Source organism: Populus nigra, chromosome 1 (assembly GCF_951802175.1).
Source record: "Populus nigra chromosome 1, ddPopNigr1.1, whole genome shotgun sequence".
Taxonomy (NCBI): Eukaryota; Viridiplantae; Streptophyta; class Magnoliopsida; order Malpighiales; family Salicaceae; genus Populus; species Populus nigra.
In genome coordinates this window covers 42,080,966-42,097,256 of record NC_084852.1, presented here as the reverse complement: position 1 = coordinate 42,097,256, position 16,291 = coordinate 42,080,966, and the positions used below count along the sequence as shown (strand labels likewise).

General features: G+C 37.7%; 2 protein-coding genes and 1 long non-coding RNA gene across 6 annotated transcripts; 2 read left to right on the top strand and 1 right to left on the bottom strand.

Annotated features, from left to right (window-relative positions):
- Positions 1 to 1,388: 1,388 nt before the first annotated feature.
- Positions 1,389 to 9,661, top strand: LOC133678159 (uncharacterized). 3 transcript variants are annotated; one of them, XM_062100389.1, is made up of 9 exons: positions 1,389 to 1,644; positions 1,834 to 4,539; positions 4,628 to 4,731; positions 5,415 to 5,484; positions 5,626 to 6,486; positions 6,590 to 6,792; positions 7,710 to 7,833; positions 8,607 to 8,813; positions 9,015 to 9,661. In XM_062100389.1, exons 1-9 carry the CDS (start codon positions 1,489 to 1,491, stop codon positions 9,156 to 9,158), a joined length of 4,575 nt encoding a protein of 1,524 aa, XP_061956373.1. In that variant the 5' UTR covers positions 1,389 to 1,488; the 3' UTR covers positions 9,159 to 9,661. The 3 variants fall into 3 exon arrangements, 2 of the variants coding, with proteins under 2 accessions (XP_061956373.1, XP_061956380.1); XR_009835905.1 differs by lacking the exons at positions 8,607 to 8,813; positions 9,015 to 9,661 and having other exon boundaries at positions 6,582 to 6,792; XM_062100396.1 differs by lacking the exons at positions 7,710 to 7,833; positions 8,607 to 8,813; positions 9,015 to 9,661 and adding an exon at positions 6,971 to 7,682.
- Positions 9,662 to 11,461: 1,800 nt separating this feature from the next.
- On the top strand, positions 11,462 to 13,900 carry LOC133698994 (endoglucanase). The gene is made up of 8 exons (XM_062122120.1): positions 11,462 to 11,707; positions 11,882 to 12,094; positions 12,210 to 12,410; positions 12,491 to 12,568; positions 12,659 to 12,811; positions 12,890 to 12,998; positions 13,104 to 13,270; positions 13,354 to 13,900. Exons 1-8 carry the CDS (start codon positions 11,462 to 11,464, stop codon positions 13,741 to 13,743), a joined length of 1,557 nt encoding a protein of 518 aa, XP_061978104.1. The 3' UTR covers positions 13,744 to 13,900.
- Positions 11,561 to 16,050, bottom strand: LOC133699005 (uncharacterized). 2 transcript variants are annotated; one of them, XR_009843226.1, is made up of 4 exons: positions 15,664 to 16,046; positions 14,442 to 15,525; positions 11,984 to 12,389; positions 11,561 to 11,699 (listed from the first exon to the last, which is right to left on the bottom strand). It is a non-coding gene; the product is annotated as an uncharacterized LOC133699005 (long non-coding RNA). The 2 variants fall into 2 exon arrangements; XR_009843225.1 differs by having other exon boundaries at positions 14,442 to 16,050.
- Positions 16,051 to 16,291: the final 241 nt, after the last annotated feature.

Below are 16,291 nucleotides of genomic sequence, written 5' to 3'. Positions count from 1 at the left end.
AAAATCAAATGATGATGAACGAGATTGAAAAACAAAATCAACTTTAAAAAGTATTAATGTAAAGATTAGCAATATCACCTTCTCTTTAAAGGGATTATTATCCTAAGAATCAGTGCCATCAATGTAAAGATTAGGAAATTATTTGTTGGACTCTTCAAAGTCTTTCCATATGGCATCTTTTTAAAACAAATTAAACCATTCACTGACCCTATTATGATAGTTCTATTGCTTTTCTTCACCAGTTTTTTTTTTTTTTTATCAAGAATAGCCATTGAATTCACCTTAACATTTTCATATTCATCAACAACTGTTACTTTATAAAACATTACTGTATTATTCCCAATCTTCTTCTTAAGCAATGAAAATATAAAAAACTGGATGTATTGAAGCTTTATCTAACAATAAGCCACAACACTAACTTTCTGAATAACCTTATAAGGACTATAAAATATTGGATTAAGCTTGAAACTCTATCTCAAAACTATGGTTGGAATCTAAGATAGACTAGATCACCAACATTTAATTTCCTTTCAGTCCTCTATTTATCTGGTATTTGTTTTATCATATGCCTTGCCAATGCCAATTGGTTTTGAATAATTTGATCTATATTCTTCTTTGATCGCACCATTTTTTTCACAATAGTTACACTGATTACTTCTTATGTAACTGTTTCCCTAAAGGGTGGAGGATAATCATACAAACCTGCAATGGAATCATTTTAATAACCGATTAAAAACTTGAATTATACTATTATTGAGCCAATGATAACCACACATGCCATTTCTTTTGATTGTACATTGTCATGCACATTAAGTAGGTTTCCAAACACTAATTTACCCTACTAATTGACCATGTTGTTGGGGATGATAAGTTGAACTTATTAACAGCTTTACTCCTAGCTTTTTAAATAACTCATTCCAAAATAAGCTTATGAATGTGGCTAGTAATCCATGAAACTTGTAAAAGTAATCAAGAAATACTTACGCTATTTCTTGAGCTCTAAATGGATGAGTTGATATAATAAAATGTATTTATTTTATAAATTTATCCATCACTACTTACTATAATATGTTTTTACTTTTAGATTTTGAAAATAACTATATAAAATTCATAGTAATATCTCTTCATGTGCCCGCTGATAAGGGTAGTGGTTATAATAGGCTAGGATAAGCCACCATTTTAGCTTACCTTACTTATAAATATCACATTCATCAACTATTTTAATGACTTATTATTTTATTGTTGGCCAATAAAATATTGTTTTTCATCTTTATGGATTTTACGTAAAGATGGGTCCATTTGGGGTAATACTAAAGCCCATTGATAAAAAAAAAAGCCGATTAATACAAAGCACAAAGCCCGTCTCCGCTTACAATACAAACTCGAAACAAGAGTAATTCAACGGAAGCAAACAACTTCTGCTTCCTTCCTTCCTCGTCTCCTTCATTTCCTTCCTCTCTCCCACTCCAAAACTGACTCAGACAGTTCATGAAGTGCCGATCCGTGGCGTGTATATGGCCGGACACACCTCCATCTCACAAAGTCACCGCCTCCGCCTCACTTAACCACCCGCCAACCCTTTACACTGGTGGATCCGATGGCTCCATTCTCTGCTGGAACCTCTCTTCTTCCGATTCCAACACGGTAACTCACCTCAGCCCCTTCCTTCTCTTAAACTACACTTACGTCATTAGTTACCGAATCTGTTTTCTGTTAGCTGTATCATTTAATCTCCCAGCAACCAAACAGTCTTCTTTTTTATTCTCTCTTATGTTATCAATGTAAATTGTCGCTGATGATTTAGGTTAACTATTTTTAATTTTTATTTGATAGGAAATTAAACCGGTTGCAATGCTGTGTGGCCACGCTGCACCGATAGCTGATCTTAGCATTTGTTGTCCCATGGTGGTCACGGGAGAAGATACCAAAACGAAATGTTCGAGTAATGGTGATGGAAGTTCTGCTTCCGATACTTATGATGCGTTAATTAGTGCGTGTAAATTTGGTGTATTGTGTGTTTGGAGTAGAGGAAGTGGACACTGCCGGCGTAGAAGGAAACTTCCCCCTTGGGTTGGAAGTCCGTGTATTGTTCGGACATTGCCTACGAGTTCGAGATATGTGTGTATAGGGTGCTGTTTTATTGATGCTGCTCATTCATCAGATCGTCATTCTATCGATTCTCTTGAAGGGGGTGAGGTTTCAGTGGATAAAGGTTGTCTGCCCGGGAAACATCCGAAGAGTACTGTTGTGATTGTTGATACGTATAGTCTCACTATTGTACAGTCTGTTTTTCATGGGAATTTATCAATTGAGCGATTGGATTTTATGGATGTAGTTTTGTTGGGTGAAGATGGGGAGAAGCATTCTGTTTTTATCGCTGATTCATCTGGTAAGGTGGAATTGGTTCCGATCTTGAAGGAGTCAAATCCAGTTGGTGATGGTGGGAGTGGCTTGCGTAAGAGTTCTCAGTTGGAAGTGGTTAACTGGGGCAATGGTTTGAGTAAAGAAGGACAGGTCGTGTCAAGTGCAACTCGTGGGAACCTTATTGCTCTAGTGTTAAAAACACGTTGCATATTTAGGCTATTGACCAGCGAAACTACAATTGGAGAGACTTCTTTTGCTGAAGATATCCTTTGTGTCGAGGACCATTTTGCCCAATCACATGTTTTGGGAGGCATGTTTCTTGAAATTGGTGAAGCTGGTGAAATGCAGAGTGCCCAGGGCCAGCACGATAATTTCTGTGGACATTTTGCTGTCTGGAATAGTAGAGGTTCTGCTATTGTATATATTGTATCATATCTGAACAGTGTATTTAAATCTGAAACTCTCTGGGAGATTCCTGCTGCTTCTTATCCTGCTGATGTGAGATTGTTGTTTTCTTTCATTCAGTTGAACAATTATCTTCTTCGAATTGAATCTGTTTGCTTTGATGACGAAGAGCCTTTACAGTGGAGACCCCATGTCACAATCTGGTCTCTATGTCGAAAGCATGATAACCATGGAAAGTCATCCCAACAATGCAAAATGCTTGGTGAAAGCGATTTTTTTGCTGATTGGGTCTCAAACTCTAGCCTCCTTGGAATTAATAACCAAGGTGTCGGGAAAATGAGGATAACTTCTGCTCAAAGCTCTGTTCCAAATTCAAGAACTGAAAATAATAAACATGCTGATGAAAGTTTTGGTTTTGTGTGCAACGGAAAAACTGTATCCTCTTCCATGGTTGTTTCTGAAAATCATTTTTTCCCTTATGCTGTTGTATATGGCTTCTTTAATGGTGAAATAGAAGTTGTACGATTTGATATGCTTCTTGAACCAGATTCTCACGGTGAAAGTCCACGTAATGATGTAGATTCTCCTGTATCCAGGCAATATTTTTCAGGGCACACAGGCGCTGTGCTTTGTTTGGCAGCGCATCGGATGTTGGGTGCTGCCAGAGGATGGAGTTTCAGTCATGTTTTAGTTTCTGGAAGCACGGACTGCACAGTTCGCATCTGGGATCTTGACACTGGAAACCTCATTACTGTGATGCACCAACATATAGCTTCAGTGCGTCAAATAATCTTACCCTCAGCACGGACAGAACGTCCTTGGGCTGATTGCTTTCTCTCTGTCGGGGAGGACTCATGTGTTGCTCTAACTTCTCTTGAAACTTTGCGTGTAGAGAGAATGTTTCCAGGGCACCCAAGCTATCTTGAAAAGGTTGTGTGGGATGGTGCAAGAGGTTACATTGCATGTCTCTGCCAGAGCCATTTAGGATTATTTGATACTGTCGATGCTCTGTACATATGGGATGTAAAAACCGGTGCCCGAGAGCGCGTTCTTCACGGAACAGCCTCTCACTCAATGTTCGATCATTTTTGTAAAGAAATCAGTGTGCATTCTATATCTGGTTCTATATTGAATGGAAACACTTCAGTGTCCTCATTGCTTCTTCCAATAATTGAAGATGAAACCTTCTCTCAATCCCACTCAAAGCTTCTGCAGAAGAAGGTCAGCTCACCAAGAATGATGTCAAACATGAAAAATGCAATGGACCCCACTGCTTCCCAAGGACAGGTCAAGAAAGGAATATTTCCAACCACGCCATCTTTCCTACAAATGAACAAGCATGCCATTGGATGCACTTGCCCGTTCCCTGGGATTGCAGCCTTGAGTTTTGACCTTGCGTCCTTGATATTTCCTTTTCAGAAACATGAGCCGGCAGCTAATGGTGTTGTTAAGCAAGAGAATATAGATGTCAAGGAACAGGGAACTAGCACCCCAAGAACTCATGATATGAACTTTGATGGTGGTTCTGATAAGAATGGGACCTCAACTGATACCAGTGAGGAGCATGACTGGATTAGGTCACTAGAAGAATATTCACTTCGATTTAGCTTGTCATTCTTGCATTTGTGGAATCTGGATAGTGAGCTTGATAAATTGCTAGTAACAGAAATGAAGCTAAATCGGCCAGAGAATTTGATCATAGCTTCTGGTTTGCAAGGTGACAAGGGGTCTTTGACCCTGTCATTTCCTGGTTTGAGTTCTATTCTTGAGGTACTTTTGGATGAACCTATTAAATACTGGGATTTGTTTTCCTATTTGGCTCATTTCAACTTTCTTTGAGACGTTGATAACTTTTCAGCTCTGGAAATCATCATCAGAGTTTTGTGCCATGAGGTCACTTACGATGGTGTCCATTGCCCAACGCATGATTAGCTTGTCTCACTGCAGTTCACCAGTCAGCAGGTATTGTGATGCTTCTCCATAGAAGCGCCTATGATATCAGACTACTTCTGTTACATATTCTTAGCGAATTCTCCAAAAATTGTAAGCTGCTGAGTATTATGTATTATGGTTCTTTATATTAATATAGTTTTTCTGAGTTAAAACTAAATCTGCTATTTATCAGGATTCTGTAGAGGATCGTGAGATAAATCAAAATGTGGAAATGGAAATAGCTATAATTGAGATATTTAAATTTGAATGGTTTATGGTAACGAAGTGTGTGAACGACCTTTTCCTTCACAAATTCTGAAGTTTGGTCAAGATTGTTCTTCTGGTTGTAATTATGCTTTTACAATATTAGGCTGCCAATAAATGGCCACTGGGATAATATTTAGCTTCTTGGTTTAATTTATTTTTACATAATAATTTAAATGTAAAATTGTAAATAGCCTTATTTTGGTCTGTTGCAGGAGACCTTCAGAGGAAACCTATTGCATGTCTTCATTCTTCATGTGGCATTCTATGACACTGCATATTTGTTTTCCTGCAGACGCTAGCATCTACTCTGCAAGACTAGTACCATGATACACAAATCACTAGTCTTACAGATCAAATCAGTGTTCTTTGTTTGCTAATTTTCAAAAACCCATGTGCATTTTGCTGTCAACTTTCACAAGTTCTGATTTAATGGACATTGTTTTCAGTGCCTTAGCAGCATTTTACACTCGGAGTTTTGCAGACAAAATTCCAGATATAAAGCCCCCTTTACTCCAGGTCAACTTTTTTCCCTGAAGCATCTTGACAATCATATCAGTCCTGAAACTTGCACTGATGGAATTGTGCTTGACAAGTTACTATTTTTATCCTCTAATTTTTATTTTTAACTGAAGTCTCTGTGTGCTTTTTTGGAAACAGCTTCTGGTTAGTTTTTGGCAAGATGAAAGTGAACATGTACGCATGGCTGCCCGCACTTTATTCCATTGTGCTGCTTCACGGGCTATCCCACTCCCTCTATGTGATAAAAAAATGAATGCACACAGAGAACTTGTGAGATCTTTGAGTGAAATTAGAGACAATGAAGCTGAAGTTTCAAATGTAGGAGGGACATCTACAAATGATTTGGCATCTGACATGTCACCTGAACCACAAGCAACCCCTCAGGCTGTAGAATTTCCTGTCAAGTCACTGGAAAAACAGGGAATTACTGAAGCAGCAAGATCCAAAATACTTGATTGGCTAGAGTCATTTGAAATGCAAGACTGGATTTCATGTGTTGGAGGGACAAGTCAAGATGCAATGACATCTCACGTCATTGTTGCAGCTGCATTGGCAGTGTGGTACCCTAGCCTTGTCAAACCGAGTATTGCCACATTAGTTGCTCATCCTTTAATTAAGTTGGTTATGGACATGAATGAAACATATAGTTCCACTGCAGCAGAGCTCCTTGCAGAAGGTATGGAGAGTACATGGGAGGCATGCATTAGTTCTGAAATACCTCGCCTTATTGGGGATATATTCTACCAGATAGAGTGTGTAAGTGGTCAATCTGCCAACTCTGATGGACATCATTCATCTGTACCATCTTTCATTCGAGAGACTTTGGTTGGGATTCTTTTTCCAAGTTTAGCTATGGCTGATATACCAGGGTTTTTAACTGTCATAGAGGGCCAAATTTGGTCTACTGCATCTGATTCGCCTGTTCATCTGGTATCCCTCACAACACTAATAAGGGTTGTGCGTGGTTCTCCACGGCACCTGGCTCAATATCTTGATAAGGTCAGCAGGATTGATTACATTCCTACAATAAAATCATGCACAATACTTTAGACTGTATGCTTCATATTTTGAATCTTCATGTAACACATGGACAGATCTGCAGGTGGTTAGCTTCATTTTACACACTATGGATCCTGGCAACTCAATCATGCGCAAAACTTGTCTTCAAAGTTCAATGACAGCACTAAAGGAAATGGTACAGGCATTTCCTATGGTAGCCCTGAATGACACATCTACCAGATTGGCTGTTGGCGATGCAATTGGAATGATAAATAATGCTACTATTTCAGTTTATGACATGCAAAGGTATGGCTGGCATGATTTTCAGATTCAAAAGAATTTCACATTATTATATTTTGTTTTCGGGACCTGGGGGGGTCTGTACAATTCTCATGTTTATCTATGTCAAGTTTACTGAATCATGTCATCCTAGGAGTCAAGTTTGCCAAGTCTGGATATGCTCTAAGATTTCTCCTTTTCATAGATCATTTGTCCCAAGGGGGGCCGTGATGGCCATCACTTAACTAAAGTTCCCAGCTCTTTCGGTGTCAATGGTTAAGTATCAAGTTGGGTTTATGTTTTCAGCTAGATGGCTCATATAACAGCCACAATACCAGGTGAAAGACAATTGTGATTTCAATTAGCTGTGTGTGCCATTCAATCTGCCTCCGTGATTACCTTGGCTCAAAGCGTCCATTGATATAAGAACCCTTGCTTTTCAGGACTAAGGCCCACAGCCCTAGAGGTTGCTTGTCCCTTATCTGTAGAACTATTCCGGCAAACAAGCATACCTTTTTCCGCTTTTCTTCTTTCAGTATGTTTTTAAGCCAAGTTCTTCCCTGATCCTACCTGTCCTTTTAGCAGTTGAGATCCCAACGAAATACACAGGAGAATTACTGGCTTCTTATAAATTTCTTGGAGTTTTCTTAGTTTCAAAGATGTTCTTAAGTACATAATTGCCTGGCCGGATTATAAGGACAAATCAATCAATGCTTATATTACTAGTTGCTTACTTGTTAACAGAAGTTGGAGTTTTGCATGATAAATTGTACTGTAAGTCAGAGAATATTATTGGAGCGAATAGTAAAATTTTGCCATTAGTTCATGTTTTTTTTTTTTTTGAATGTGCTGCTGGAGTTGGCTTTATACTTCTCTGACGCCTCTTGCTTGTTATATCTTTTATTTGTTGGGATATTAAGTCTATCTTTGCTTTCTAATGTTAGTGTGAGAAAAATAAAAGTCTTGGATGCATGTGGACCCCCTGGTCTTCCAAATTTGCTTTCAGGAGCATCAGAAATGGCAGTGACCACTGTAATATCAGCTTTGAGCTTTGCCCCTGATGGAGAGGTATACGTTGTTCAAAGGCCTCAAATAGACAATTTTTAAACTTGTACTAGCCAGCCAATTCTGGCTCAGACTGTGCAATCAACATGGTTTAAAAGGCTTGACTTTGACTCATGGACATGATTGGGCTACCCGCCAATCAAATTGACTTTCTGCATAAAAGTTTTGAACTTTTTTTGTGGGCTATTCATATAATATTTGATCTCTCTCTCTCTCTCTCACACACACACACACACAAACACACACGCGCACACACACAACACACATGCACACATGATCATGGCATGTGTCATCTGCTGTTCTGCCATGCCTATGCATTCTATTTTATTCTTTGAATCCAAGAAAGAGTCTGCGAGTTTTGGTTTGAAGTTTTTCATAGTTTAGTCTGAGGAACACATGATATAAATAGGAATTCCATGTGAGTTAGGAAAGTATATATTTTGAATGCAGAACTTAGTCATATATACATGTGGCATGAAGTGGAATTGTTCTATTTTCAAGTTGAGAGTAGCTCTGATAGATGTATGAAGCATGCAGAACTTCAAAAATTTTTTAACACCTTCATATATCCTTGGGGTAATTGTAAAGGTATCTGCTGCAACCTTGTTGGCTATGAAACCTATCAATGTTACCTTTTTGACAAGATCCTGAATAGTTTGGAGGCTTGGAAGCCTCTTAAATTTTTGGTGCAATCAGTCAACAAAAGATGAAAATAGTAATTTGTTAGTTGTTTAAGATTTTCCTGCAATTATCTGATTTTGTTATAAAACGTGCAGGGACTGGTTGCATTTTCTGAGCATGGCTTGATGATAAGATGGTGGTCACTAGGATCTGTGTGGTGGGAGAAACTTAGTCGAAACTTGGCTCCTGTCCAGTGCACCAAACTGATATTTGTACCTCCATGGGAAGGATTTTCACCCAATTCTTCTAGGTCTAGCATAATGGCAAGCATATTGGGGCATGATAACCAGGCCAATTTGCAGGTGATTTTCCTTCTAGCTAGTGAACTGTGCAAAATGCTACCTCAAGTGGTTAAAATTACATTTTTTGTTGAATTGCTGTATCTTCTTTGGTGGACAATTTAATCCCGTACAAGATAGATTAGTGTAAACCAAAAGTATCTCCTCTGATTTGCACAGCTAATTTGAAAAGGTTATGACACTTTTGTGATGTTTTTTTTTTAGGAGAAAGCCCGGGATTCGACTTATGCAGACAATTTGAAATTGTTAATACATAATCTGGACCTCTCTTACCAGCTACAATGGGTTGGCGAACGGAAGGTACTTCTATCAAGGCATGGTCTGGAGTTGGGAGCTTTTCCATTGTAAGCATCATGTCATCTCTTCACAAACGTCTGATTCACTGAAAAAGAGAAATATCAAATGATGCGCATTCTTATGGGCAAAGCTTCCAGAAGGATTTCCTACATGGTGCCACAAACCGTGCTTCAGTTAGTCTCAAGAAGTGCTTCTGTGGACAGACAGAACAATTTAGGTTTTCCTTCTCAAGAAGGAAAATGCTCTTCTATGGCTTCTTATAATGCTTGAAGCTTTCCTGCGCAGTTCTGGCTTCCCAGAATATCTACGGCTTTCATGTGGCATGAAAGTATACACTATTTACACTCTTGTTTCACTTTTCCTAACTCTTGTTTCACTTTTCCTAAAAGGAGGTACATATCTAGGCAGAATGTAAGAAATGGGGAGGATATTGCAGTCATTTATAAATTCAAATTTGCTTCAGAGATTTTGTATAGGAGTCGAAAAGTTAGAGAACTCGGTTGAAGAGAAACACTTCTGTAACTTGCTATAATTAAAAGAGTTCATTTTCAGAATCTACTTTGCGAAGAATCTTGCTGGACTTCATATCTTTTTGGAAGATCCAAGTTCAAAATGATTTTGTTGGGAATGGATATCAAGATCCATTTTGAGGTTCAAATTATTGATTCACTATTGTGCTGATTACCATTTGCACCATTTATACCAAGTGCAGTTGCTGCAATATGCTCTAATACTTGCAAGAATCAGCGGAGAATAAGAACATGACAAATACAAATGAAAAGAGTGTAGCTTGTGCGTGTATGGTTTGCTTATCCTCCTCTCACAGCATGTTTAAGTATTTTTTTGTGAGATCATGAAATCATAATTTTCTTGATGTTTTCGGATATGGATGTTCGATTTGATTTTAGAATAGAAGCTACCTGCATCACATTAAAAAACCAGAACAAAAGATCATCTATGGAGGAAGGCTATGCCTGTGGACAGCACCCGGATATTCTGCAATCTGATGCAATACTAATTCAGGGGAAAAGCCTTCGTAGCATGTACAAACAAGGAGCGAGAAACAGAAGACCACTCTGCACATATACTCAAATTTGAAGATTTCTTTGAAATAAAATGTAGTTAAAACAAGTTCATCACAGATGCTGCTTTTACATATACGAGGATTTTGTATATTATCAGTCCATGCATGTAAACTCCTTTTTTTATATGTCATCCATTGGAAAGGTCGCGGTCCTTATGCTTTAAACTTATTTTATGCTTCATTTTCGAAACTCAGTATGACAAAGGCTGTCAGATAAATTTGATTTCTCAAATAACTGGGGATAAGGATATCATAAGATCAAATTTGTAATCTTACAAGCTAAATATTGCAGAAAGCACAAGCAAATGCACACGAAGGCAAAGACTCATCTCTCAAGAATGCCTAACAAATAAGGCCACTCGATGTGAAATTCAAGAGGGACATGTGGTTGTTTAGTGAAGTGACTGACAGCGGCTCTGTTGCTACTGAAAAAACGGGCTGTTAAGTCCGGGGAATATCCTGTGATAAAGTTTACTTCTTGTTCTATTAAAAAGAGCTATACATGTGTATTTCTACCAACATTAATTGGAAAATAGATACACGCAAGAAAGACACCACAAGGAAACAGTCATGGCTAGAAGAATCGCCTTGAACGTAGACAGAAATGAGATTTACATTGCCGTGTATGAAAAAGTTTCAGGCGGTAGTTGTTTCACCTAAAGAAGGACTGGGCTCAGTCGTCTCACATCGAAGGGTAGCCGTTCGTTCATATGTTTTCGCTGCCCAAAGGCAAAGCTTCTTTTTAAGATTTATCAAGTTCGAATACAGCAGAGGGTATAATATTTTAGATGAATGTTAAAGAAAAAGATTCACTGTCCCCTTGGAGACAGCTTTATGATTAATACAAAAAATCTCCATTTAGAGCTAGACTAGGGCTACTGTTACTGTTCTGCTGAAGAGACGTCAAGGAGTAACCAAGAAAAAGAGAGATTTAATTTTATTTTTTTCCACATCATGTAAAATACATGCATAAGAGTATGATGGTAGCTAATGACGTTTAAGGAGTGGGTGCCAGTATCTAAGTATCATGATTGTATAATCTTTGTGGCTTGGTGTAAGCCTCTCACGCCACCCATCCCTTCACAAAGACTTTGTGTGAACCTCTCACGCCATCTCCATTCTGTTTTGTCATCCTCATTTAAACCATTGACGAATCCACACCATTTTTACAATTACGTAACAAAATAACTTAAAGGAACACTCAATAACCATACAGCATATTTGTAGTAAATTGGTCTATAAATACCATTAAGTGATCTAAATTAGACACATGGGAGTCATCGAGTTAAAAAAAATCATGGGGCATAGTGGAGTTGTCTGGGGTGTTGTATTGTATTGTGTCTTGGTTAGTCTTGCCATGGAAAGTGAAGAGCCATGCTCCAGAGCTACTAGCTATGGTGATGCCCTTGGCAAGGCGATATTGTTTTTTGAAGGGCAACGTTCTGGGGAACTGCCTTCCGACCAGCGAGTAAAATGGAGGGGAAATTCTGCTCTCTCCGATGGCAAGCCTGAAAAGGTATGGTAAACAAAATTAACCACCATTATTTTGGAGGGACTAGAATCTGTTCTCTCTGCCTAAATAACAAGCAAGAACATAACAGAATTATGAACAACTTTATTAAATCACCCAGCAAGTGCAAAGCTAGTACTTGTGGTGTAATTTGATAATTTATGTGGTGTATTTTGGCAGGTGAATTTAACAGGAGGCTACTATGATGCTGGGGATAATGTTAAATTTGGATGGCCAATGGCATTTACTGTTACTTTATTGAGCTGGGCTGGAATTGAGTACCAGAAAGAGATATCTTCTGTCAACCAGCTGGGTTATCTCCACACCGCAATCCGTTGGGGCACTAACTTCATTCTGGAATGTCATACTTCATCCACAGCATTTTACACCCAGGTGGTCTCTCTTTTCCATATGATTTGTGATGGCTTATTGGTAGCATCGGAGTTATATCTAAAAGTCTTGAAGTATTTTTTTTGTTTTTTATTTTATTTTTCTGATACTATCGTAGGTTGGGGATGGAAATGCTGATCATCAATGCTGGGAACGTCCTGAAGATATGGACACTCCTCGAACACTCTACAAGATAACTCCAAATTCGCCAGGAACTGAGGCTGCAGCCGAGGCATCAGCCGCTCTTTCAGCCGCTTCAATTGTTTTTAAGGCTGTTGACCCCAGCTATTCCACCAAGCTATTACAACAATCACAATCAGTAAGGCCAAAAATTTTAAATGCTACCAATTAAGCTATGATGAAAAACTCTTTGGCTGACTCATTAAGGATGCTATGCAGTTGTTTGATCTGGCAGACAACTATAGATCATCTTTTAAAGATTCTTGCCCTTTCTACTGCTCATTCTCAGGTTATCAGGTAAAAATAAAAGCTGCCCGTAGAAACTGGCCCTGAGATTGGTAATACTTATGTCTTGTCATGAAATTACTATTTCTGAATTCTGTGAAGGATGAATTGTTGTGGGCTGCAACTTGGCTATACAAGGCAAGTGGAGACAACAAGTACTTGAGCTACATCTCGAGCAATAAAGGATGGAGTCAGGCAGTGTCAGAATTCAGTTGGGACAACAAATTTGCCGGAGCTCAGACATTACTTGCAAAGGTATTGCCATAAGAAAACTAAAAACTTGACTCCTCATTCTTTGAGAACCTGAAAGGCAAGTGCTAAACTTTTGTACAGGAGTTCTATGGTGGGAAGCAGGATTTGGACAAGTTTAAGAGTGATGCAGAGTCATTTGTATGTGCATTGATGCCAGGGAGTAGTTCCGTACAGATTAAAACGACTCCTGGTAAGCAAAACAAAAGGGATGATTAAGGCCACTACAGTAGCTAATTTGAACAGCACAAATTTATGATAGTATCATTAATAGATGAGATTTTTTGTTCATTTGAAGGTGGGCTTCTGTATACTAGAGATAGTTCTAATTTGCAGTATGTCACAAGCTCTTCCATGCTGCTATTTATCTACTCCAATACCTTGACAGCAGCTCATGTTAATGGAGTCCAGTGTGGCTCTGCACATTTCTCTGCACTTCAGATTAAAGCCTTTGCAAAATCACAGGTAGATTCCACATCCTTCCAATGGATCACCAAAAAGAAGAGAAAATTCCTTAACCATGTGAATTCATTCATGTGTTTTTTTAGGTGGACTATATACTTGGGAGCAACCCCATGAAGATGTCATATATGGTGGGGTTTGGCAGCAAATATCCAACTCAAATGCACCATAGGGGCGCATCCATCCCCTCAGTCCAAGCTCTCCCATCAAAGGTTGGCTGCAATGATGGCTACTCTAGTTATTACTTTTCTAGTCAACCAAATCCAAACACACATGTAGGTGCCATTGTCGGAGGTCCAGATTCAAATGACCAATACAAAGATTTAAGATCAGACTACTCTCACGCTGAACCTACAACTTATATGAACGCAGCTTTCGTGGGCTCAGTGGCTGCTTTAGTAGCTGAAAGCAAAGCAGACTGCCCGTCACAGCTGTGGCAGCTGACTGGAAACAAGAAGGTGGCTGATTACATGTAGCTTAGATGAAGTGAATGTAATTAGTATTTAGTACTATAAATTGTCTCTTATGTTCAATTATAAGCTTTGTTGCTGACATGAATTTGTATTAAGCCACAAAATAATATCGAACTACTGAACAATTTATATATATAAGTAAGGTCTACTGAATTTCAAATTTTGTGGCAAACCTCTTATTTTCTTTATTTTTCTTCATTTTCTATAGTTTTTCCTATGGACTTTTATTTTCATTTCTCATTTAATAATAAAAAAAAGATTTCACTCACAACTATTGTTTAACTTCCCTCCAGTGTTTTCCCAGTTAAAAACAACGTTTAGATTTTTTTGAATAGTTAAGGGGCAATATCCCGAAAAGGACAACAGCTCCATCTCTGGCAATGGCTAAGGGGCTCTAATCAAGCAACATCAACCTCCATTCTCTAAGCCAAAAAATATCCACTTAGTTTTTAAATCCGTATAGTTGATGATCCCAAACCTTAATTATGAATTGAACAGTACCACTCTAGAAGATGCTAAAATAAGATTAAGAATAAGAACACGAATACGAATAATAACAGGAATAAGAATACGAATAAGAACAGGAAGAATAAGAATAGTGTGAATACGAATAAGAACAGGAATAAGAACCAGATTGAAAACTTCTTTTACTCCACAAATCAATTTCAAAGTTTATGCTAATCAAAAGACAATCAACCAACCATTTGCAGCAGTGCAACAGCAATTCGGAGCAAATACATTGCGAGCTCCAGCTCATCAATACTCCACTAAATCCCCCGAATTTAATTCCCTTCAACTTTAAATGTAGGTGCAAATAATGCTCGCTCATAAATTTGTCTTCTAGGTCCATAACTGTCAACATCAAGTTGCCACAAAGAAAAAGAAACGTTCACAGTTCATATGGAAAGGTAGACTTGTGAAACTCATGAAATGTAGCTTTCTTACCTTCTCAGCTATATGATCCAAACATGATGAAGATAAATGGCTTATTACCAAAAGAAAAAAAAAAATATATATATATATATATATATATATATATATATATATGTGTGTGTGTGTGTGTGTGTGTGTGTGTGTGTGTGTAAACATGCAACAACGTATATTGAACCATGCAGAAAATTAATGAATTCCCATTGAATTCCCAACATATCCAAATTTCTAAGAGGTGCCCTTCACCCGTCACTAAAATCCAGCGAGCCTTCATGAAGGCATGGCCTAAAACCAAGTTCTTCAAAACAGTGCCTATAACTAATATGCACAGCTTTTCAAAACCAAGGAATTGACTAATTTTGGACATTTATGTCAACTTCAGTCTCTCATGCAATGCAGGTTAAGTAAAATGTAAATCATGGTGAACATTAGCACAATCTCAGACCTTCTCAGCGAAAATACCAGAATGAGAATTATAACACAAGCTGACCTATCATAAATTCGTCCCGGTGGATAGGTAAGAGCCATCAAGCTTGAACAGCGTAAACCAAACTATGCAAACAAGAATCAAACCTTTAATGAAACTTCTTGATAATTAAGATCGATCACGCTGTACCATTCATGTACTTGGAAGATTATAAATTCGACGTGAAAATTAAATTCGAAGGAGTGTTAGGTTAGAATTAAAAAGAGAGGTATGCGAGAAGCACATTAATTTATTATGAACCGTAAAATGGTTGGCATGAGAAACAATGCAACGCTTGAAAGATTTAAACTACGTACCTGATCGATCCTATGAAAAGTTCTCTGTAGCGTCCTTACCATCCCCAAAAAAATTCCTCCTTTCTCCTCAACCTAAGTGCTTTAAAATGAGTTTATAGACTCGATACAAATAAGTTAGCATAAATTATTTTGAGAGAAATAAAGCTGGTAAAGATTGTAGCTGAGGAGACAAAAAGAGATGTTCTAATCCAGAAGTTAAAAGGTGCTCACAGAAAAAATTGCATGCAAAGAGGTGCATGCTTATCAACTTCCATCTATCCTCCAACTACTGCAGTAACTTGATTAAGTGAAGCCCGAGATACAAATAGCAGGAAATCTACGATCCAGATGGGAGCACCACAAGAACAAAAACGACCATAGAAATATATAAAATAGGTTGAAATAGAGTTAAAACACAAAAACATAACCTTAAAATATTATTTTTATTTATGAAATATTAATCTGGCAGAGTTTATCTCTCTAAAAGGTTTACAAGTTTTTATATAGAAAAATCAAAATACTATAACAAAAAAAGATATATGCTAAAAATCATAAAAATAAAAAAAATCAAGAAAAAATAATAAAATAGAATCTTCAAAATCTAATTTGAGAAAATCAACGTAATGGATGGACCGGCAAAGTGGTCCCTTCATAGATCTAGAGTCGAGAATTTTCTATAAAATTTTTAATTTGATTCAATAATTAAATTAAAATTTATGATCTATTTTAATTACTATTTTAGTTTGGTGCTACGAATCTCTTTTTAAACTTGTGTCACTAATCTCTAAAAACATGCCTTTCAAGTAGACTGTTAGTAGCAAATCCCTATTTTGATATAGCATATCTCTGTATAATTGCT

Bases quoted from the DNA above. Each gene is read 5' to 3' on its own strand.
- LOC133678159 (XM_062100389.1), top strand. From the start codon at position 1,489: ATGAAGTGCCGATCCGTGGCGTGTATATGGCCGGACACACCTCCATCT. The intron at 5,485-5,625 runs GTCAACTTTTTT...TTTTGGAAACAG, and splicing joins TAAAGCCCCCTTTACTCCAG to CTTCTGGTTAGTTTTTGGCA. The intron at 7,834-8,606 runs GTATACGTTGTT...TAAAACGTGCAG, and splicing joins GCTTTGCCCCTGATGGAGAG to GGACTGGTTGCATTTTCTGA.
- LOC133698994 (XM_062122120.1), top strand. From the start codon at position 11,462: ATGGGAGTCATCGAGTTAAAAAAAATCATGGGGCATAGTGGAGTTGTC. The intron at 11,708-11,881 runs GTATGGTAAACA...GTATTTTGGCAG, and splicing joins CCGATGGCAAGCCTGAAAAG to GTGAATTTAACAGGAGGCTA. The intron at 12,411-12,490 runs GTAAGGCCAAAA...GATGCTATGCAG, and splicing joins TATTACAACAATCACAATCA to TTGTTTGATCTGGCAGACAA.